This window comes from Lycium ferocissimum, chromosome 5 (genome assembly GCF_029784015.1).
Source record: "Lycium ferocissimum isolate CSIRO_LF1 chromosome 5, AGI_CSIRO_Lferr_CH_V1, whole genome shotgun sequence".
NCBI lineage: Eukaryota > Viridiplantae > Streptophyta > Magnoliopsida > Solanales > Solanaceae > Lycium > Lycium ferocissimum.
Genome location: NC_081346.1, coordinates 11,078,706 through 11,102,188, shown reverse-complemented (window position 1 = coordinate 11,102,188; position 23,483 = coordinate 11,078,706). Strand labels below are relative to the sequence as shown.

The 23,483-nt window shown below is 33.2% G+C and overlaps 3 protein-coding genes across 3 annotated transcripts; 2 read left to right on the top strand and 1 right to left on the bottom strand.

Annotated features, from left to right (window-relative positions):
* Nucleotides 1-5,263: 5,263 nt before the first annotated feature.
* LOC132055971 (LOB domain-containing protein 25-like) lies at nt 5,264-8,294 on the bottom strand. Its single transcript, XM_059448009.1, has 2 exons — nt 7,453-8,294; nt 5,264-6,317 (listed from the first exon to the last, which is right to left on the bottom strand). Exon 2 carries the CDS (start codon nt 6,290-6,292, stop codon nt 5,720-5,722), a length of 573 nt encoding a protein of 190 aa, XP_059303992.1. The 5' UTR covers nt 6,293-6,317; nt 7,453-8,294; the 3' UTR covers nt 5,264-5,719.
* A 4,476-nt stretch (nt 8,295-12,770) lies between these two features.
* Nucleotides 12,771-13,762, top strand: LOC132057547 (uncharacterized). Its single transcript, XM_059450185.1, has 3 exons — nt 12,771-12,855; nt 13,032-13,174; nt 13,271-13,762. Exons 1-3 carry the CDS (start codon nt 12,771-12,773, stop codon nt 13,760-13,762), a joined length of 720 nt encoding a protein of 239 aa, XP_059306168.1.
* Nucleotides 13,763-21,671: 7,909 nt separating this feature from the next.
* On the top strand, nt 21,672-22,415 carry LOC132055970 (oleosin H2-like). Its single transcript, XM_059448008.1, has one exon. It carries the CDS (start codon nt 21,763-21,765, stop codon nt 22,222-22,224), a length of 462 nt encoding a protein of 153 aa, XP_059303991.1. The 5' UTR covers nt 21,672-21,762; the 3' UTR covers nt 22,225-22,415.
* Nucleotides 22,416-23,483: the final 1,068 nt, after the last annotated feature.

The window sequence follows — 23,483 nt, the reverse complement described above, 5'->3', positions numbered from 1 at the left end:
CTTTTTTCTTCTAGTTTGATGTTCCCTAATGCCCTTCCTTTTCGAACAAACATCAAAAGAGTGAGTATGAATCGAAAAGTATTTAATTTTCCCCAATCTCCTTTCTTTTCAAACATACATCAAATTTTTCAAACATACATCGAAAAGTATTTAATTTTCCCCAATCTCCTTTCTCTAATTTTTCATTTTTTCGACCAGACATCAAAAGAGTGAATATGAATTGAAACGTATTTAATTTTCCCTAATCCTCCTTTCTTTTTGGAATAGACATCAAAAGATTGAGTGTGAAATGAAATGCGTTTAAAGCTCCACAAAAAGTATTTTGTCAAGTTCCAAAAGAAAATGACTAGTTCGAATCTGTCTAAAGTAGTTAGCTTATTGTGGATTTAAAAGTTTATATATACATCAAGCAGTGTATTGAGAATTACTAGATGAAAAATTATTGGACTTGATCTACTCACAGAGAGAGGGGGAGGGCATTTACGATGTATATACCTGCTGAAGTTGCAGCGTCTTTTTAATATAAGCAAGATAAACTGAAACCTTCGTATCCGATAAACATTTCAAAGCCTTTTATACGTTTTTACCATATTAATAGATGAAGATTAAAGTTTTATGTACAGCCCGTCAATATAAATAATTTCTCATATTATCGGGTTATCTAAAACATATTTACAAGTAAAGCTTCTTTAAAATAGAGACTTGAGATCTTGAAAATAAGATATGATACCTGCCACAATCGATAAATGACCGGATGATATAAAAATCATTTACAAGTATGATGTATAATAGTACTTAGTAGGCGTTTGGACATGCGATTTCATCTCATGAGATGAAGTCAGCGTTTGGATATGCGATTTCATCTCTGATTTCATCTCATGAGATGAAATCCCAAATCATCCAAAAAGACATGATTTAGGATTTGAAATCATGATTTCAAAAAATATAAATGTAAAATTTGACTCATACGTTTATATTTTGTAAAAATAGACCCGTAAGTTGGTAGTTATATTTATCAATCATGTTTACCAATCATAAGTTGGTAGATATATTGTTAAATGTGTGGGATGATTATATTAAAGAGTACATTACTATTAATGATAAATTTTCCTTTTTTTTTTAACTAAAGTTTGATCAATTGATGTTGTATTTTTTAGAAATGCCTTGTAGTAGCGTATTAATTTTATTATGAACTATGATTTAATCATTTGGTAAGATTTTATAAGAATTGGAAAAATTTTGATGGTTTTCACAACTTGTGGGTTTTTTATGTTTATAAAAAAAACTACAACTTAAAAAGTCCAAATTGCATGTCCAAACATGATTTCATCTCATGATTTCATCTCACGATTTCATCTCATGAGATGAAATCATGTCCAAACGGTTCCTTAAAGTCAAAGATGAAAGATGTATAAGAAAATTACTATCAAGTCCCCAAAATCGATAATAATACTGATTTTCTAAAGTTATTTAAAGTTAATTACAGGCAATTATTTATTAATGTAGAAACCTAAAAGGGATGGTAAGCAACATATTATCAATTAGTTAAACTTTTAATATAAATTTTCTTTATACTCCTACAAATAGATATAAGTTTGAATTGGGCCAAACCAGATAATTTAACCTTAAGAGTTATAAATAAAAGAAAAACATATAGTACTAATTATCTGATAAATATGGTAAGATAGAAATAGACTCACGTTTACCTCCATGGATTATCAATAGTAGAACACAAGTAGTAGGTCCTGGTTTATTCATGTAGTTGTCAGAATTTATGTTTCAGAAACGTAACAGCAGTATTGTTCCATCAATATTTCCATCATATCATCTAAATTTCATAGTCTTCTCGAAATCATCAAAGAATCACCTTTTGAACGTACGTTTCTGCGTCTACCCCTTGTCGTATGAAGTGCATTATCTGCCCTCGTCTGAATCCTGGCAATTCCTTTCATTCATCCCCGCTCCCTCATCCTTTTTTCCTCTCTAAGTCGCTTTTTTTTTTTTTTTTTTTTCCGATCCGGTATTCAGTACTTACATTAGAGCCCGACTAAATTTTAATTTGCACTGAAAAGCCTCACATTGGAAACAAAGCGCTTCCCTGACAAAGAAAACTCTTCAGCAGACTCTCTTAATCATCGAAGTGCGGATATACGTGGTAGTTTTCCCACCTCAACTTAAAAAGGAACTTGTTGCTTAATAACCGTACACATTAATCATGGTAATTTTTTTTTAAAATGGAAAATTCCAAATCAAACTAAATAATTAAATGCATAAATATATTTATTTATTAAATTTAAAAATCACAAGGATTAAAAATTTGTCTGCCTTGGGCCTTTTGGTAGATTCCAATCAAAATTTTTGCACGGATTTCCCTTCAGACGTACTGGTCTTTAATTTTTGGCCCTCATAATGTGGTCTTTAGTTTTTGTCTATCCTGCTCATATAGTGCAAATATTCAGACCTGAATCGCTCGATATAAGTTTTATAACATTTATCTTCGGAAACTGAATTTTTACCTCACTCGGCACAAGTTCTGTAGAATTTAGTTATGTGGCATAGGTTATGTAGTATTTTTCAGATTATGTTGATTGTTGAAAGTATTGTCGTGTCTGGCTAACTTGTGGAATGTTATGATACATATGATGAGCAAAATGTAAACTTGCCGAGCGAAAGCTAAAGTTATGCCGCGCTAAAAGTGCTGAAAAACAAAAATCAAAGACCACAAATTTGAGGAGCAAATATTAAAGACCACACCGAAATATGGCAATTTGTGCGATGACCCAATCGAAACAGCTACAACCTTCAAGTAACATCAAAACTTACTCTAATATTATTGTTAGAACCAATAAGGTTTCAGGTATTTTTAAGCAGCAAAGCCACTAATACGGTGTGTTCTTTTCTCTCCTTTTTTTCATCTTCGAGATATTTGAATCAAATATGTAATGCCTATGATGGAGTATGATGGAGGATTTTGAGGGTGAGGACTGGCACTTCTAGTAAGGTCAGCAACAAGCTTCCTTAAAGGGGTGCATATTACAGTGAATTTCATATCTCGTAAAGGGGTGCATATTACAGTGAATTCCATATCGAAATAATGAGAGAAGAAAGTGAAGAATTTTATAAAGCATAACACAAATTCACATGTTACTCGTTCTTTTAGGCTCAATGATGACACAACCCAACAGACAAATATGTGAGGTTTGATAGGCCAAAGAGGAAAATACATGTCATATGCTTGGGTCATGACAAATATGATATCCGAGCATAATACTCCCTCAATAAGATGTTAGGACAAACCTTAGCGAGGATACTAAATCCTAAGGAAGGAGTGTATGTGATGCCCATGACTTAGGATGCTCTGACAAGTGGGAGTCGAGGGGAAGAACTGACAGACTTTTGAGCTGGCAAGCTTATGAAGAAGTTGTCCATGTCACACCTTAGAATTTCATATTAGAGCGGGAAAGGAAAACGAAGAGTTTTACGAGACATACCATGAGTTCATATGTCACACGTGTTTTTGAGCTCAATGATAATGTAATCTAAGGGGCAAATCCTAAAGGTCTATTAGGCCAAAAAAATACCATACCTGCCATGGAGTCGTAACAAATTAAATGTCAAGTCTAGATTCTTTTTCCAAAAATTCTAGTAATAGCACACGTTATTTTTTCATATTTTGTCATTTGAACTGCAATTTTTTCGTTTGTAACCTAGGAATCATTCTAAGGTAAGACAATATTTATTTTTGATAATGTGTGTGAGAGCGCACACCTACGTAATTGCAACCTCTCAAGCACCTCTTATATATTCCCGAACAATTAAAAAGGTTCCCATATATCATTGCGCGATTTTCACTAAGGGGATTCAAAATATAAAAAAATAAACATACGAAGAAGCCAAAGGAGGTTCAGCATCTACTATATATACATAAAAAATAATTTTAATTGTGTACAAATAGTATTTTTTTCCGCCAAAGGGGGTTCCCCCCTCAGCCCTATGTGACTCCTCCCCTGGCGAGCCGCATGTACGAACATTTTGTTTTTTTGTTTAGAGGCATATTTGAGGTAAAATTTAACGTTGGGGACATTTATAAGCCGATAGGTTAACGAAGGGTAAATGTGAAACAAATCACAAACTTAAGGGCACATATCTTAAGTAAACAAAATATTCCCTTTTATGTGATGGTATTTGACTGGACATATAATTTAAGAAAAAAATGTAAGATTTTTTAAACTTATGATGGTAAAATAGGTCATAGACATTTTGTGTCAGTAAATGTGAAACAAATCACAAACATTTTGGGCACATACTTTAAGAAAACAAAATATTCCCTTTTATGTGATGATATTTGGCTAGACATATAATTTAAGAAAAAATGTAAGATTTTAGAAATTTATGATTTTAAAATAGGTCATAGACATTTGTGTGGCTATAAAATCATATGCTAAGTGTAAATTGAAATTTTAAAGTCAAAACTATTACCGAACAAGTTAAAATATATCATTCGTAATCATATCGCTAAGTGTAAATTGAAATTTTAAAGTCAAAACTATTACCGAACAAGTTAAAATATATCATTCGTTTTAGAATAAACTAAAAAGGAACTGTGATACGTACATAATATGAGACCCAGAAAATAATTAGAAAGTGATAAGTAATTATATAATATCTCCAAAGTAAAAACGTAAACTCGGTAATATCTTGTACTGCATGGATCCTTTTTCTTCTCAATTTATCCTTTTTGTGGGAATGGAGGAGGCGTGGATATAGGTGCGACAGGATGTTGAGAAACAGTGATCTATAGCAATTGCTGGGGACGAAACGTCAAAGGCTGAAAACCCTACACATAACATTTGGTTGCCTATTGTTCTACAGAATGCAAGAACTAGTATGGTAGGCAAAGATAAGGTTCACAAGCTATGCATGTACAGTTCAGATTTTAGTACATTGAAGCTTTCGGGAAATAATTATTATATCGACTATGAACCAAATTTGTCACACTACATTTCCTTCTCTTTCCTGTTGGTTCACACAAGACTTTTTGGAAGACAAAAATAAGTGTGTTTGATCTTTACTGCGTCCCTTCCTCTTCAAGTTGCCTTGCAAATAAATTATAATGTTTCTTTACTCAGATTTTGCTTGTTCTAGTGCTCTTTTGATAGGTTTCTTTCGGCGATAAATGTAGAAAAATGGAACTTGGCAGCTTTGCAGTATATTAGGTAATGAAAAGTGGTCCATATGAATAAAAAAGTCAGAAACCGTATACTTCTATGTAAATAAGTAAATGCATAAAATAAAGGACGACTTAAATATATAGAGCTACAGATTCTAACTGGAGAATCTGCTTTACAATGAGATGCGAAATGGTTAATTTATTGTTTATTGACCATAAACAAATCCCATAAATCAGTACACTTCAAATAGCCATCTTTTCTAGACTCTGGACTCTCTCAATTTAGTAGCCATAGACTTGCCATGCCTCATCTTAGGTAGTAGTCTCTGAATATGACACAATAGCCATAATATAAAATCCTAAGAACAAGACTTTGAGTTCAAGAGATAATATATAGGACTCATTGTTGTTATAGCTAGGACGGTGAATGTGAAAAGGGTTAGCTCGAAAAAGCATAAACCAAGTAGTACTTAAGAATTGCATATACCATTCTCTTAAGAGGGTCACAAACCCTAGCAAGGGAATTATTTTGCCTCATGAAATAGATAATCAAATACTTCCTTCTCCACCACCATGAATATGATCTCCAGAAGGGTTTTGATGATCATTCCAATTAGGGAGAGTATATGGGATAGGAAAACTAGGTGTTTGATTAAAACCTCCACCACTACCACCATCATGATGATGCCCCATTGACAATCTTCTACTAAACTCAACCGGCCTTTGGCGTAGAGCCATGTTAGGAACCGGTAAAGGCGGTGTCGGTGTGAAGTCATTGCAAGCATAGCGGATCAAGTCCGCATTAGCCGCGTCGAGCTCCTTCTGAAGGCGCTCGACTTGGCGTTGGAGGAAGGAGATTGCCCCTACGCAGCCATAGACGGGATCCCTCACTCTTGCCTCGGCTTCGTAGGCTAAAGAGTTGACTGCGTCTTCTCTTTGGTGCGGCGAGAGTTCGTTGAGGAGCTTGGTCACGTTGCTTGCGCCGAAGATTTTGTGGACGTTGATGAATTTTTGCGGCTCCTCGGGTGGGAAATAAGGTGAGAAAATGCAGCCAGGAAGACATTTTCTTCTTAGGAACTTGCAGGCAGCACAAGGGGAGTTGTATGAGCTGGATGATGCCATTGATTATTGTTCTCTCCCTAGCTTGCTGCATCAACAAAACATCAAGTAATTAAATCTCTTCCTTTTTTGGTTTTCTTTAACTTCTTCATTGGATCTTCAACTTATTATTTTCTATACCAAATTCGAGTTATAATATAAACCATATATGGTAGTGGAAGTGAAAGCCCAGGTGGATGGAGTTAATAAAAAAAACATTCATAGTGAAATAGTTTACCTTAATTAAGTACTAATCTTTCTCTCTTTTTTTCAAATTTGGGTTCTCATGAGATTATTTATTTAACATCTTCAACGGTGGGAAAACTTAAAGGTAGAATTGGCAAACAAAGAGGAACATGTCAATTTGAGTAAACAGATTTCTCTGAACAATTGGAAATCTAAACCCCCCCCCCCCCCCCCACTCCCCCACCTCATTCTCTCTTTAATGCTCAGGTGGGTGTTAAATTTGTGTTAGCGGATGGAGCTTTTCATGAGCTAACAAGTTTAACTGAATTCATTATTTTTGACATGGAACATGTAAGTATATATGTGAAAAATCACAAAAATTTCAATATATATTAAATTCTTAACCATAAATTCAAACGTACAGCTAGCTAGTTTGCTAATGAAGAACGAACCTCAAGTTTAAATCCAGGTTTAATTTCCCGTTGAAACCTATTTGGGTATTATGTCCAGTTTTAAGTTAGCTAATTGTTGTTTCCTATTATGTTTATGGTTTATGTATCCCACTAACTTCTTGTTTTGAGGTTCATACGGCTCAGAAGTACTGCATGCTTTTTGTTCTGGTATTTATAGTTTCAAATATATGCCTCATTTCTGTCATCCAGAGTCGGTAATATTCAAGATCCTAAACTTGGAGGTTCAAGCGGAAGTAGTGATATATCCTTCTGAAATTCATCAAACATGAGATCTAAAAGTGCACTTGAAATCTAATTTTTTAAAACTTAAGTAAAATAAGGGCAGGAAAACCCTAAATCAAGAATTGTGACACGAAGTAATATAGCCAGTAATTTTGTGGAACTTATGTAGTTCTCACCCTTCTTTTTTTTTCTTTTTTTGTGTGTGTGTTTTAGAAAAAAGGCTAACTCACAAGAAAACCTTTATGACTTTACCTATATCTGATCTTGGTTTCTTTGGTGAGAAGATTGAAAAAAGGGAATTACCTTTTTTCCTCTTTCAGGGGGCTCCTTCAGATCAACACTTGGCTCTTGTTTCTTCAAAGTTACAAAAAACAAAGTACCACAAAACTGTAGCAGATAGAAAGAAAAAAAAGAAATGAGCTTCACAAGTTCAATAGTTACAGGTGAAGTCCTCTAAGGAGGAAAACCCTAATTGAAGAAGAGAAGAAGTTTAGGTTTGTCCCCTGCAAATCTAGTAGTAGGAAATAATGTTATAAATAAAGAAAAGAGAGATGGGGCAAAGGGGATATTAGTGATGGAGAAGGAATGAAGGCAAAAGACAAAGGGGTAATAAATTAAAATGGAAGGTACACTAGGAGAAAAGATGACTGTGACACTGCATCTAATAATAATTTCATACTTGTGTGGGGATAAATGTATCCATTTTTCCCCTTCTACACTATTTCTCTCTTTCTTCATGCACCCACGGACATTTAAAAAATTCTAAATACTTTTTATCTTTTCTTAAAAAAAAAAAAAAATACAATAGTTTGCATCCTCTTTGTTCCTTTGTGATTCTAATTAGGCAATTCACCAATAATTAGCAATTGAAGAGAATGAAGGACACAAGAAGAAAAAAAAGAAGAAATTGAGACTTACAAAAAATTTAATGTAGTTTAATTAATTAGTTGTAGTCGAGATTGAAGATTCATATGTTAATACTCGATAATTAGAAATTCGTATTTTCTGATTTTGAGGAAAATCTTTCATTCAATTGTCTCAACTTCCTGTCAATCACTAATCAGTCTTTTTTATAGAATTGACATGATATATTACTTTTCTTGGCAAATGTATATAGTTATTGTAAGTTGTAACACCCATTTGCTTAATGTTTCCCTTTTCCCATCTTGTTATAAACTAATATTTCATTATTATAATATTTCTTGTGCGCATCATTCTAGAATCAATAGAAACTATCCGTAGTGTAAAAATATTAACAGCATGCGAGTTTAAGCAGTAATAACTACTGTAGATTATTATTTTTTCCTTAGCCAGAAGCTAGGCAGAATTATGGTCAGGCAAATTAGGAGTTTACACAAATTTAGACTCTAAAAGAATAAGATGGATTGTCAATGAGCAATACAACATGAAGTAATGCACCAACTTATTCTTTAGACATTATCCGTCGGATGAGCTCAAGGTCATAAGCATACTTTTTCTTGAGGCATCTCATTATAAGTTCGTTTTAAGCCCACTGGAAACCCAAGGATTTTGGGTAAGTACTTCGAAAATATTCGTATTTTTTGTGAAAATATGAACTATTATTTGATAATCTTGAAGTCGTTCGTGATTTCTTTCTTTTTCCTGTTAAATTACTAGTGGGATCTGTGAATTAAATTGTCACCTTATCTTGATCGACTTATACCTATAAAATTCTGCATAAATTGAAACCACCTAGAATTTGTGTTGATATATAACACAAGATAGAGGTTATTAAAATGAGTAATCCCTGCCTAAACTTTTCATATGGTTCAATTCGGTATAAATTTTAAAAAAGGACACAACTTTAAAAAAAAAAAATAACAAAAAAGAAAAAAACATACAATCAAATATCTCTATAACAACATGTTAGTTTCGAGATTTCTGGTTGCTACAGTGACTGGATATATACACCTATAGGAATTTGACATTTAAATAATATTTGGCTGTTATAGACAAAAAATATGTCAAATTCTAAGCTAAATAACACTTTGTATACAAAAGGAAAATCGTATAATGATGGAAATATATATTAATATAATATTCTTTGTCATAAATAGTGTATCAAAATATTTGGTCAAAAGTCTATAAACTTATTATTGGTAATCATAGAGATTATATTTATAAAGGTGATTAATTTTTTTTCACCAAAAAAGAAGAATATAGATGTCATAAGAGGATAATTTTATAAAGAGTTTACTGTTATAAAGATGGATGTTGTTGGTATAAGTAAAAGGACAAAGGTGCAAATATGCTCCTCAACTTTACAATTTAGAGTAGATATATCTCCGTTAAAAAAGTGGTGCATATATATCCTTGTTGTTACAAAATGGTGCAAATATATCCCTGCCCTTACACAAATAGTGCAAATATACCCTTTTGGCTAACGGATTTTAAAAAAAAAATCATTTAGCTTATTTTTTAATTAAAAAAAATGTCATGTGGCTTTAAAAAAATGTCTAGTCATTTTTTTTAGTAGACATATTTTTCTAACTCCACATGGTAATTTTTTCTGGTGGGTCGGGTCTGGTTTGTTTAAAAAAAAAAATCTCTGTGGCTTTTAAAAAAACTAAGTCTACCCATTTTCTTAAATGAACCAGTTGGATCCACCAGGAAAAAAAAAATTATCATGTGACTTTAGAAAAATATGTCTACTCAAAAAAATGGATAGACTTTTTTTAAAATAGGCATTTCTTTAATTAAAAAATAATTTAAATAATTTTAAAAAAGAATTCTGTCAACAAAAAAAGTATATTTGCACCATTTTGTAACGGCAGTGGTATATTTACACCACTTTACCTCCTGTTATAAAGATTAGTTCCGGAAAAAACTTGGCCGTTATATTGAGATATTATTATACAAGGATGTTACGGAGAAGTCGGACCGTGTAATAAAAAAATGAAAACGGACTCGAGTTTTTTTTCAGTTACCTACTTTAAAATGTTCTGACCGTAAAACCACTAAAGGGGTTCTTTCGAAAAGAATTTCCTTATGAAATCAAATCTTCTTATCTTTATTAAATTCTTTGAAGATCTGAAGATTATAACATCTATTCTACACATTTGACTTGAATGTTTCTGGATATAATACTTAAGACATATTGGGATTAGAAAAATAACTGCCTCACTCAAGAAAGTGATCTCTAGGTTTATTCTCGTGTAAAAGATTATTTATCTCGCCCTTTTTTAACCAATTGTGCCCTAGGTAAAGTTTCACATTTGGAAAGAATCTTCTTTTATCTTCTTCATTTTTTTAATTTGCATTAAAACAAAGAAAGCTATTTCAATTTCAGTGGTTGATCAGGTTGTTACGCTAATCAGCTAATACGCGATACAGACTCTAAAACTTTGCCAACTTTAATTTGAAGATGGCTGTCACAAAAATTTAGTAACGGCTGAAATTTGTTCAAATATGTGTTCATCTCATTTAAAAATAAGATCTTTTCAAGTGAAGCCTGATTCATTTTCATGGATCAAAGTAGGTAATATATATATATTTCTTGGTCTCATTTTTTTTTTTTTTTTTTTTTTTTTATAATGGATGAGAAATGAGACTCGAATCCGGATCTTTGCCTGCTCTCATATTATATTAAAGAATTGAATCTTCCACCTAACTTAACCCCAAAAACTAGTTAAAAACTAGTTCATGATGTGCGGATTGTCCAAGACCATAAAATGAGACCAAGAAACCCCCATCCCACCAGTGTGGGACAATCAACAAAGGCATACACAGATCAAGTAAATCAAAAGTGGTAGTTTAGTTAATTTTTGTTTAAGGAAACAATAATTAGGGGAGTCTTTTCACATATTTTTACCTCACCTGGAACATAAAAAGCCTAAAATCTGAAGAATCATGACACTTTGACTCAACTTAACTCACAACAGAATTGAATGAATTGATCGACTAAAATAGTTAATTCAGACAAGGATACGTTGATTCAAACTCCAGTTTGCCAAAACTAAGCAAAGCAGTCAATGATTTTATTCAATGATCAAAGCAGTCAATGATTTTATTCAAAAATTCCTTGGTAAATGCGTTGTCAATGATTTTTCTTGTCTTGTGCTCCCTCCGTTCACTTTTACTTGTTCACTTTTGACTTTACATGTCCCTTAAGAATTAATAAATGAAGTATATATTTTACTATAATACCCATATTAATTGGTGTATAGTCTCATTGAACTTGGAGAATGATTTGGAATTGAGTAATTAATGTTAAGGGTAAAACAAGAAAAAAAAAAAAAGTTTGTCATTTCTTGATATCTTAAAATTGAATGATAAAGTGAAAATTTATTTTTAGATAATTGAAATAAAAAGTGAACGGAGGAAATATTTTATTCAAATTTCTTCCCTATAATCATCTTGAAACTAAATAATCGTGGGAACTTCTAATCTGCTTAAAGACGTACTGCATTGACAAATATAATTGGATTTAAGTTCTGTATACCTGGATCTAGTATTGTAAGCAGTGACAGAACTAGAATTTTTATTAAAAAGACTCAAAACATAACAACGTAATACACGAAAAAGCTAAGAAGATTCAACGTCTATTATATATACATACAAATCATTCATCTTGTATATCCTGTGTATGATTTTCAGCCTAAATTTTTTGGATGGAACTCTTGTCCCCCTAACTCGGCCATGACAGCTGGAATATGTAACTTAAATGCACTACAATACATGAATGTCGTTTCCTAGTTGACTAGTTCAATTGTCCCGCTCTCTCCTTTTGGCAGCCAAAATCATGCAACCACCATGGGCCCATTTTACTTTGTTAACATTCGCAACGATACTCGGGGAACAAATAGGTAAAATAGTTTCTTACTCATGGAGTAATATATTTTGGTGACTAGAGGAGGCTATCAATTATGCCATGAATCTAGGCTAAAAGCAACAATAGTATTTATTGTACAATTATAATATCACTCCATTTTTTTTTTCATATACACTCAAAAAGAACTTGGTAAAGGTGTTGTATATTCCCTTTAAGATTATGGCCTTTGAAATTAAGATGCCTTACCACATCTGTAAGTAGGTCTCAATCAATTCTTCAGGGTCAAAACATTCGTTGATGGGCCTTTTATTCCTAATATATATTCTTGTTCTTTTTCATTAGCTTAAAGAAAACCATTATTTATTTATGAGCATTTTTATTTGCTGCTTATATATTAAGAAAATCTCCATCTGTTTAGTAGGGAGACTGCACCTATCGCACGCCTTATCTTATAATATATAAATGGTATAATTCTCTACCAATCATTGTGGGCCAGGATTCGGACATAAAAAAAAATCCTTTGAAAAAGAAAGTGTGACGCCCAGTGGGCGCTGGGCAGGTCCATGAAGGTGGTTAAAAGAGAAGGATTGGTGTACTCCTGGGCTGGCAAGATTCTGAAAAATAAGTGCACATGATCATATTTTAGGCGAATTCCATATCGGAATGGGAGAGGAAAGTGAAGAGTTCTATGCTCATCACAAAGTCACACATGTAAGCGCGTTTTTGGACTTGGTAATGACATAACTTAAGCCAAATCCGTGAAGCGTTATTGGGGAAAAGCAGACAGTAGATTGTCGGAAAAAAACTGAAATAGAAAATTCAGTTTTAAATGGTTGAACTCACTAAGATCATTAATAGGCTTAATAACAGGGAGTTCTTTGTATCAGTGGAATATGCTAAATCAAATTCTGCTGGTAGAGAATTTCTTTGGGGATATATGAGAACCTTTGCATCAGTTACTGATTCACCCTAGGTTGTATGCGGAGATTTTAATAGTATTCTTACTATGGATGAAAAAATGGGGGAAAACCTCACAGACTTAGTAAAAGTCTGCCTTTTATTGAATGCTTGCATGATTGTGGTCTCATAGATATTGGTTATTCTGGGAACTGTTTTACTTGGTGCAATGAGAGGAAAGAAGATAAAATCATTTGGAAAAGGTTGGATAGGATGGTAGTCAATGAAAAGTGGAATGAGCTTTTCTCTAATAATGAAATAGTCCATTTACCCAGAGTAAGCTCAGACCACTGTCCTTTGTTAATTTCTTCTTATAATTATCAAGATGATCATATTAAATACTTCAAGTTTCTTAATCTCTGGGTGGACCAGAATGATTTCTTGGAAGTGATTAGAAGGAATTGGAAATCAGAAACAACTGGCAACATTTTTTGGCTCATCCAACAGAAAATGAAAAACACTAGTAAGGCTCTTAGTACTTGGTCCAGAAATAGTATTGGTGATATATTTGCTAAAGAGAAAGAACTAGGAGAATTGATAGATAATTTGGAGGAGAAATATATGAACGCATTGACTCAGGATGACAGGATGCACCTTCATAAAGCAAAAGCTGATTTTATTCTCCATCTTAAGCATGTGGAATCTTACTGGAGACAGAAGGCTAACATCAAATGGCAATTAGAGGGTGATGAGAATACAAAATTCTTTCACTCAGTGGTACGGGGTAGAACGAGCGCACTGCAGATTAACATGATACAAAAAGATGGTATATGGATCCAAGGTGACAGGGAAATTGGTTTGGCAGCTGCAGAATATTACCAAAATCTTTTCACTAAAGACAACATCACCAAGGGACTTTCCTAAACTCTATTCCTACTTCTGTTACTAATGAGGACAATGATTTTTAATGTCTAATATTACCTTGCAGGAAGTTAAAGATGCTACTTTTGATATCAATCCCAAACAGCTCACCTGACCCTGATGGTTACACAGGACTTTTTTTCCAAAAAGCTTGGGATATTGTTGGTGAGGATATCCTGAGCATGGTAACTGTTGTTTTCAATGGGAAATAAATGCCTAAATATTTTACTAATACTTATTTAATTCTTAATCCTAAAGTTGATTTTCCTCAAGAATTATCTGAATTTAGACCAATTAGTCTCAGTAATGTTACTCAAAGAATTGTGTCTAAAGTTATGAATAATAGGTTTTCCAAAATTCTACCTAAATTGATTTCCCCTAATCAAAGTGGCTTTGTAAAGGGAAGGGCAATTGGAGAAAATGTTTTATTGCACGAGAACTCATTCATGATCTCAAAAAGAATAATAAGGGTGGCAATGTGGTTTTTAAAATTGACATGAATAAAGCATACGATAGAATTTCCTATCTTTTTATTTGTGATGTTATGAGGAAAATGGGTTTTAGTGAGATGTGGATCCATAACATTTGGAATCTCCTATCCAACATGTGGTATACTGTCAACATTAATGGTAAGAGACATGGCTTCTTTAATTCTCAAAGAGTTGCAAAACAAGGTGACCCCTTATCCCCCTCTTTATTTATTTTAGCCTTTGAAGCACTTTTAAGAAATTTGAATGACTTGCTTGAAAAACCAAGATTCATGGGATACTATATGCTCCCTAATGGTCCAAAAATTAATCACCTCTCATATGCTGATGATCTCATTATCTTTTGTGCAGGGAAATCTCATACTCTTAAGCTTATCATGGAGTGCTTAAAGAACTATGAAAAAAACTCTGGACAACTTATTAATAAAGATAAAAGCTGTTTCATTATGGATACCAATATATCTGCTAACAGATCTAATATAGTTTCTCAATATTTGCAAGTTCAAGGGAAAGAATTCCCAATCAATTGTCTTGGATGCCCACTTTTTCAAGGAAGGAAAAAGATACAATTCTATACTCAAACTGCTACAAGAATTCTAAAAAAAATAGGAGCATGGCACTGTAACATGCTATCAATAGGAGGGAAAGTGACACTCATCAAGCACATTCTAGCTGTTATGCCTGTTCATCTACTTTCTATGTGCCAACCACCAAAATCAATCATCAAGCAGATGGAGAAAATCTTTGCAAATTTCTTGTGGGGGAACAAAGAAGGGAAAAATAAACAACACTGGGTGGCTTAGAGTAAAATGTGCTACCCAACTGAAGAATGAGGAATAGGCATCAGAGCTTTACAAAATGTGTCAGACAGTTTTGGGGCTAAATTATGGCGGAGCTATAGAACAAAGAAATCTCTGTGAGCTGAATTTCTAAATGCAAAATATGCTAGGAGGATACACCCTGTAGCTAGGAAATGGAGCTACAAACAATCTCATTGCTGGAGGAGATTGATGAAAAGCAAAGACAAGGTGGAACAATTAATTCAATGGAAGTCATTGAAGGAAATTCAAGCTTTTGGTAGGATAACTGGACTGGAAAAGGAAGACTTGCTCAATATGGTAATGCAAATACCTCTGTCAGAGGGCAGGTATCTGATTACTTTCTCAATGAAGGATGGAATACCATAAAGCTTAATAAAATTTTACCTCATAAGATAGTCATACATATCCAAGGAATTACTAGAGAATTTTCACATCTAAAAGATCAGCCTATATGGACTGATAACAAAGATGGGAAATTCTCCTGTAATTCAGCTTGGAATTGTATCAAGATACATCATAACCCATCCATGATCAACAAGATGATATGGCACAAGAAAAATCCCTTTAAAGTATCCGTCTTTCTCTGGAGGTTCTTTGAGACACAAAGTTGCTGTAGATCTTGACATCGGGAAATTTGGCATCAACATTCCCTCTATGTGTTCCTGTTGTATCAGTCATAATGAAGAGTCTGAGGAGCACCTTTTCTTTGAGAGTATGATCAGCAACAATAGCTGAAAGTATTTCAATCAAGTTTTTGGCATTAGTAGTGGTCCGGCTAATCTAAGACATCTTATGATCACTTGGTGGTTGACAAAAGGTAAAAATGACATTCAAAAAATGGCTCTTAAAATTCTTCCTGAGATTATTGTATGGCAGGTATGAAAAGCAAGATGCAAGAGCAGATTTGAGAATGTGAAAATGCATCATAACAGGATTATTCCTCAAATTTGTCAAAAACTTATTATTATTATCCACAAACAAATTCCCAGGATACCTCCTCTGCTTAACTGGGAAGTTTTTCAAAAAGTGATGGAGTTTGCTAAGGATCAGATAACCTCTATCCCTGTAAAATGGAATCCTCCCAGAACTGGATACATAAAGATGAATACTGATGGGTGCTCTAAAGGAAACCCAAGAATGAGTGCAGGAGGTGGAATAATGAGGAATGATAGGGGCCATCTGGTAAACATATTTGCCATGCCTTTTGGATGTATGACTAATAACAAGGCAGAGGCCATGGCTTTGAAGATGGGGATTGAGTGGTGTAACAGAAATGGAATACGGAAAATCGAAATAGAATGTGATTCTATGCTTTTAATGGATTGGATTTCTAGAAAGAATCATGTTCCATGAGAGCTATGGGATATCATCAACAACATTCAAGGAATGTTGTCTCAACTGGAAGACTGGTCAATTCACCACTGCTTCAGAGAAGGAAACAAAGTTGCAGATTTGTTGGCTAACTGGGGTTTACAATGCAGTAGAGATATGTTTGAAACAGATATTCAGAACATTCCGAGAGAGATCAGGGGAGCTATCAATGTAGACAGGATGCAATTACCATCTTTCAGAGTGAAGACTTATCGAAATGCCTTTTGCTTAGATAGATAAATGTATAGGCTTTATAATTTTGATGTGCCTTAATAGGTGATTAAGTTTTGGTATAGGAGACTGGTAGCAATCTCTCAGCCGTAAGAAGGCTCTTTTGTAAGCTTAGAAGGAAATCCTACTTGCTTGATGATATGGAGCATGCTCCACGCAAAGTAGGTGCAAGGAGATCTACTCTTTTGCTATGTAACTGGTGCCTTTATATATATATATATATATATATATATATGTAATATGCTGCCATGCTCTAGTGATAGAGATCGGAGAGATTGATTAAAAAAAAAAAAAACTCACTTGAGCATACAACTCACGTCTGAGGAGGATTGCACCTAGGAAGTAGAGGGACATGATTGAATAAGCATAGTAGAAACATATTCTTATATGAAATGTGATGCTTCTAAAAGAGAGAGTAGAGTTTGATGGATAAGTTGATAGCGGGTACAACGAGTGTTGCGCTTATGTTCATAAAGTTTACTTTATTGTCAAAAGATCGAGGAGTGAATTTTTCCTCACTGGTTCAGTGACGAGTTAAGTTCCATTTATAAGTTAAATTTGGGTAATGAAAGTCAAGATTTTAAGACCGTCAGGCTTTAATTTGTGTATAAGAGGGCATTTTTTTATTTAATAATTTGTCCCTTCAACTCAATGTTTATGATCATTTTAGTTAAGGATTGCAGCTATTAATGACAGAATTAGCTCATGAAAATAAGACGCTTTCAAGTTTGGATGGGTTGGGTGGCGGATATTTTCATGGCAGATTAATTTGGGAACAATCTAAGTCAATCCATCTAAAATTTTGGCTGACTTAAGCTAAATATATAGCCTAATTTTCCTATTGATCAATATATTAGGTACAACCATGATAAGTGTTTTTTTTTTTTTTTTTTTTGAAAATTAATAAATTATAACTGGGGTTTTGGGCTATGATTCTGCTCGCTTTGAAATTTGATAAGCCCAAATTTAATTCAATCTGCCCATTCAACACGTGCTGCTAATGTCAATTTTTCCAGAACTAATGATCTTATCTATGAAGGTTGATTGTTCATTGTCCTCCCCTAGTCTTCTGCTAAAAGGTAGTCCAAGTCTTATCAAATCATTTTGTGATAGAGCGCATATGCATAATGTGCTATGACATAATTATAAACTCCATTAAGTTATACATGTGTTTCTGATTATCACTATGATATTTAAATATTACACACTGACGATGTGAAAACATGCATCACAACAAATCATTTAAAACAACTTCAAGTATGTGCTTACACTAAACATGGTTGGTAATTCGGATAAATTTGTCAAATAAGTTAAATTACACCGAGCACGTAAATAACTTTCATATATATTGTCAGGTGAAAAAGATTAAATTCAACTTAGTATTGTTATTTACTCCTACCTAATACAGAATGTTAAGCACATTTGGACCATGCAGCCATTCAGAAGCCTATAAACATGAGTAGGAGTGTACAAAGCAAACTGATGAACCGCACCAAATCGATAATCCGAACCAAACTGAGAAAAAAACCCGACTAGTGATTTGGTTTGACTTGGTTTGGTTTTAAAAAGAAAAACCCGAATACTATTGGTTTGGTTTGGTTTGGTTTTAACTAAAAAAAGTCAAACCGAATCAAACCAACCCGACATTACATTTATAAAATTTCAAACATATTTTATATATAAAAATATTTATCTATAACGTAATTTATAGACGTTTCTTTAACTTTTTCACAGTTTTTTGTCTTTTAACATATTATTTCAAGCTTGGAATTAGAATTTTGAATGGTCCAATAAGTTTTATAGCCCAATGATATTAGTAACTCAAATAAAATTCAACAAAAAACAAATCAATACTAATGCTAACAAAAGTAATTCATATCTAACACTGGAATGACAATAATGTTGATATGTATTCTTTAGTTTTATATTAGTTTAGAAAGTGAAAATACATAACTTAATTTTATTTTTTTCTTTAATATCTAGTCATGTAATTAATACTTATTTTAGCATGACTTAGTACTTTTAGATTATGATCATTTTCTACATGCCTTATAAATTAGCCGTATTTAATGTAGCATGACTTAGTACTTTTAAATTATGATCATTTTATTTTATGCAATTTCATTAATTTTTTTCGTTGAATATTTTAGTACAATGTCATCTCTCATCTCACATTTTGTGTTATTTTCTTAATAAATATCTTTATTTTTTTAATAAATATCTTAATTAGATAGTCATATCTTACTAGGACTAAAGAAATATTTGAAGTACAAGTTATATGTTTTGTATGAAGACTTTACCGGAAAAAACCCGAGCAACCCGAAAAAACCGAGAAAATCCGAGGTTGAAAAACCTGACTTTTGTTGGTTTGTTTTGGTTTATAGATTTAAAAACCCGATGCAATTAGTTTGGTTTGGTCTTTAAAAAACCCGAATCAACCCGGTCCATGTACACCCCTAAACATAAGTTCAGCATGATGCACGGAACCCAGTTACCAAAATTGCACGGTTTGGCCTTCAAATGGGTTTGTCTTTAATTTTGTCTTCAAATAGAACTTATGCCTAACCGCGCACAAGTTCTTTAAGGATGCGGGAAATAATTTATAGAATATTATGATGCGAAATTATAAACTTATGTCCCGTGAAAAAATTGTTTGTTATTAGGACAAAAATTAAAGACCTGCACAAAATAGAGCAAAAGTGCAAATGGCCCATAACAAGTCCGATTGAAATTTGAGAAAATTACGTGGCATGTCACCCTCATAAGAGTTTGAACATAATTAGCACAACTTTTAAAGTTCCTCAAAAATAGCAGTTTTTATTATCTTTTTAAAAATATTAGAAAAAAACATACGGGTAATTAGAAGATGTAATGTAAAAATTGTATCCCCCTAAACTAGGATTCAGTTATATTCTCGTCATGTTTATAATCTTTTCTCCCTCCTATTTAACTTATACATTCCCTTAATTCTCTTGATCACTGTGAAACTAAAATAAATACTTAATTAACCTCCCTCTCTCTCTCTCTATATATATATATACACACACACATGGTATAATTCAATTATAAGATAATTTATTGAGGTATAATATAATATACATGGTATAATTCATTTTTAGAGGTATACTGATGTATGTTATACATAGTATAACTTAACATATACTATGGTAATAAGGTATGATATTATATATACTTGATATAAATATAATATACATGGAATAATTCATTTTTAGAGGTACACTGATGTATTTATACATAGTATAATTTAATAAATATAATATACGGTAAAATCATATCACTTAAATGGAGAGAAAGTAGGAACACAATTGTTGGTGTGGAAGATAACTTTCTTAGCAAAAATGTAGGAAGATAATCAAGGTTGTTAATGACGTGACGGTAATCTCGCCCAACTAAATTCCTTTAATAGAAGAATCATTACGATATGTAACTCCTCCACTGCCATTCAATGTTGATTAAAAAATTCTGCTAAGATTTTGTAAATATTTTTCTATTATTGTATAGTTATGTTTGTTTTCCCAAATTACAACTAGGACTATAAGAATACACCTTGCATGGAGACTTTAAAAGGGCAATTTGCAGGATTTCCCTTCGCTAGGGGTGGTCTTTAATTTTTACCCCTCAAATTGGTGGTCTTTAGCTTTTGTCCTTCGCTAAAAATCTCTTAGTTTCGGATTCGAATCCCCACTCAGTCAAAAATTTTAAAAAATATTCTCAAGGCAGAGTTTTGCAAATTCTGTCTTAAGGTAGAATTTAGGCCTTGCAAATTCTGCCTTAAGGCAGAATTCTACCCATGCAAATTCTACCTTGAGATTTTTTTTTTCTAGGCTGAGATTCATACCCACAACCTCGAAGTATTAGGCGAAGGCCAAAACTTAAAAGACCACCAATTTAAAGGCCAAAAATCCACCCCAAATGAAGGAAAATCCGCGCAAAAAAAGACTTTAAAATTCAGAGTTCAAGTCCAGTTAGAAACCCATATAACATTGTCAAAATAGTCCAATCCAGCACCATATCAAAGAAAGGCCCAAAATAGCGCCGAAGTTGCACGGTTGGCGTTCAAATGGACTGGTTTTTAACTTTTGTCCCTCAAATAGGCTGGTCTTTAATTTTTTCCCTTCAAAATCAAACTTATGCATAAAGGGGCATAAGTTCTTTATGGATGCTGAAATAAATTATGGATATTATGATGCTTAACTTATGCCTTAGAGACATAAATTTGATTTTAAAGGATAAAAATTAAAGAGCAGTCCATTTGATGGACCAAAATTAAATAGGGATTAGAGTGCAAATGACCCCCCACAAGTATAGGCAATACCGTAGTTTCTTGGGCTATAGGCCCACAGCAGAAAGGCTCTGCTATTCCAAGATTCTCTTTTTTGGGGGGTATAGTTACATTTTTGTCCTTCAGTTATTGATAAGTATTAAATTTGGTCCTTGTAATGTTAGGTTAAGCATGTTTAATCCTTAATTAATTAAATTTTTTATTGCTAATCCTTTTATATAAAAATATGTGAAATTTAAACTGTATTTAGAAGTATGCTATTTTTGAATATATAATAACAGTAAAAAATTAACATAATAATTTGACAATTGAATAGTTTAGCACTTAATAATTCATCAATAAGTGAAGATTCAAAATCAGAGGGATAAAAAATGCACCTATCAATTAATTGATGGTCAAAATATATTTAACCACAAATCACGATGACCAAAATCTGAATTTACCTATATTTGAGGGACTTAAAATGCTAATTCATTTTTTTGAAAAAACAAAGAGAGTAGCAAGTGTCAATCCCTTGAGAAAAATAACAAATACTAGAAGGGAAAGGTCCAAAATGCAACAACAGACTTTGTTTACTTTCAAACTCATCTCTCTGCTAAAAACATTTTCTCATGCAAACTTTCTCACCAACATGTGTCACTCTTCTCCCACGCGTCCATTCTCCTCTCCCTTTATATTCACTCCACCTTCTTCAGTCTTTTCTCACAATTTCTCATTTATTATTATTACCATTCTCCTCTTTCTTTACTTTTATATCAAAAAAATTAAAGAATCCAACCCTTCTTTACCATGGCTGAGCGCCACCAACAACACCAGCAACAAATGCAAGTTGGTCACCCAACTGATGCTATCAAGAGCCTTCTTCCTCAAAGGGGTCCTTCAAAATCCCAAGTCCTTGCTGTCGTCACTCTTTTCCCTGTCGGTGGGGCCCTTCTCTGCCTAGCTGGACTTACCCTCGCTGGAACTCTCACTGGCCTTGCCCTTGCGACACCCGTTTTCTTGCTGTTCAGCCCAGTTTTGGTCCCGGCTGCACTCACGATCGCGTTGGCGGTCACGGGTTTCTTGACATCTGGAGCGTTTGGGATAACGGCGTTGTCGTCGTTGTCGTGGATGATTAATTATATGAGGGGAATGAGGGGTTCAGGTGGAGTTGGAGAGCAGATGGAGCATGCAAAGAGGAGGGTGCAGGAAACTGCTGGACATATGGGACAGAGAGTTGGCCAGAAGATTCAAGACACTGCTAGAACTTGATCATCCAAAATTTTAATAATTAATGCTGCTGCTGTTGTGAAAATGAGATAAATTTCGAGTACTCTTAATGTCTCTGTTTTTTCGCTTTTAAATTAATCTGTGCATGTAATGTTATGCTTTTGTGTAGTGTTGAAGTGTTTGCAGCATTTAGTTTTCATCTAGTGTAATAAAATGTGTGTACTTTCTTTTCAGTAGCGCTTTCTTTTTTTATTTTGCATTTTCGTTTTTCATAACGTCGTTGGAATGAGATGATTTTATTAATTCCATAAAAATGATTTGATTCGATAAATGTGGTCAAAGAGAATTCAATTTGCGCTGAACTCTGTTGTATCCATTTGCGGTTTAGTTAAATGATTTGCTCATTAAAGGAAAAGGCATCTCTTCTTCTAAGTTCTATCAGGAGTTTCTCCAGTTTTATACTAAAATCTGACAGACAATCGTTTGTTAATCAGTTAATGTTACAATTTCAATCCAACCCATCTCAATCCAGCTGAATGGCATCCATCCCATAATATTCTGTATGGTCTTTTAATAGCTTTAGTTCACCTTAGAGAACTAGTCTTGTTTGTCAATGTCTTTATATTAGCTCTGCTCCCAGTGGCAGCTGGAAATTTTAAATAGTGTTGAATTTATATATATATTATATAATCTATATATATCGATAATATGTAATAATTCATATAATCTATATATTAAGGTTGTTAAATATGTAATATATGTCAATATGTAATATATATAATAATTGACGTATACCTGTGATATTTTTCGGTATAATTTTTTAAGAAAGGGCTGTTTGCTCCTGCATTTTGTCACATTTGGCTCCGCCACTGTTTGTTCCGTCCTGCATTTTGTCACATTTACTCTTTCAGTAGAAGAAAATTTAGAAAGTTGGTGCGGTTCTTTGCCACAGGAAGAGTTGAAGTGGTACTTCAATTGAAAAGTTTAGAATTGCAACATTGAAACTTCTCCGATATTTAGGGGGAAAGGACGAGTTTTGTGCTAAAGGTTACATTCTCTACAATGCTGTACTCCCTCCGTTCCCATTCTTCCTATTTATTTGCCAAAAATAGTAATTACAAAGTATGTGCCATTAAAAATAATCACTATTTTTTGGTTTGCCTGCACATAAAGTTATTTAACTATTCATCAATTTATTTAATAATCACCGGCTGAAAAAGCCTCTATTTATTGTGACAAAAATGGATGGTTATATTTGAGGACGGTCTAAAATAATTTTTTAAACGTATTCAAGATCAGTT

What these genes read in the sequence shown, in the direction of transcription:
- LOC132055971 (XM_059448009.1), bottom strand. Translation starts at nt 6,292, where the DNA reads ATGGCATCATCCAGCTCATACAACTCCCCTTGTGCTGCCTGCAAGTTC.
- LOC132057547 (XM_059450185.1), top strand. Translation starts at nt 12,771, where the DNA reads ATGGTTGAACTCACTAAGATCATTAATAGGCTTAATAACAGGGAGTTC. An exon ending in TGCTAAATCAAATTCTGCTG is followed by an intron (nt 12,856 to 13,031) that starts GTAGAGAATTTC and finishes GTGGTCTCATAG; the next exon opens with ATATTGGTTATTCTGGGAAC. An exon ending in AAATAGTCCATTTACCCAGA is followed by an intron (nt 13,175 to 13,270) that starts GTAAGCTCAGAC and finishes TGGGTGGACCAG; the next exon opens with AATGATTTCTTGGAAGTGAT.
- LOC132055970 (XM_059448008.1), top strand. Translation starts at nt 21,763, where the DNA reads ATGGCTGAGCGCCACCAACAACACCAGCAACAAATGCAAGTTGGTCAC.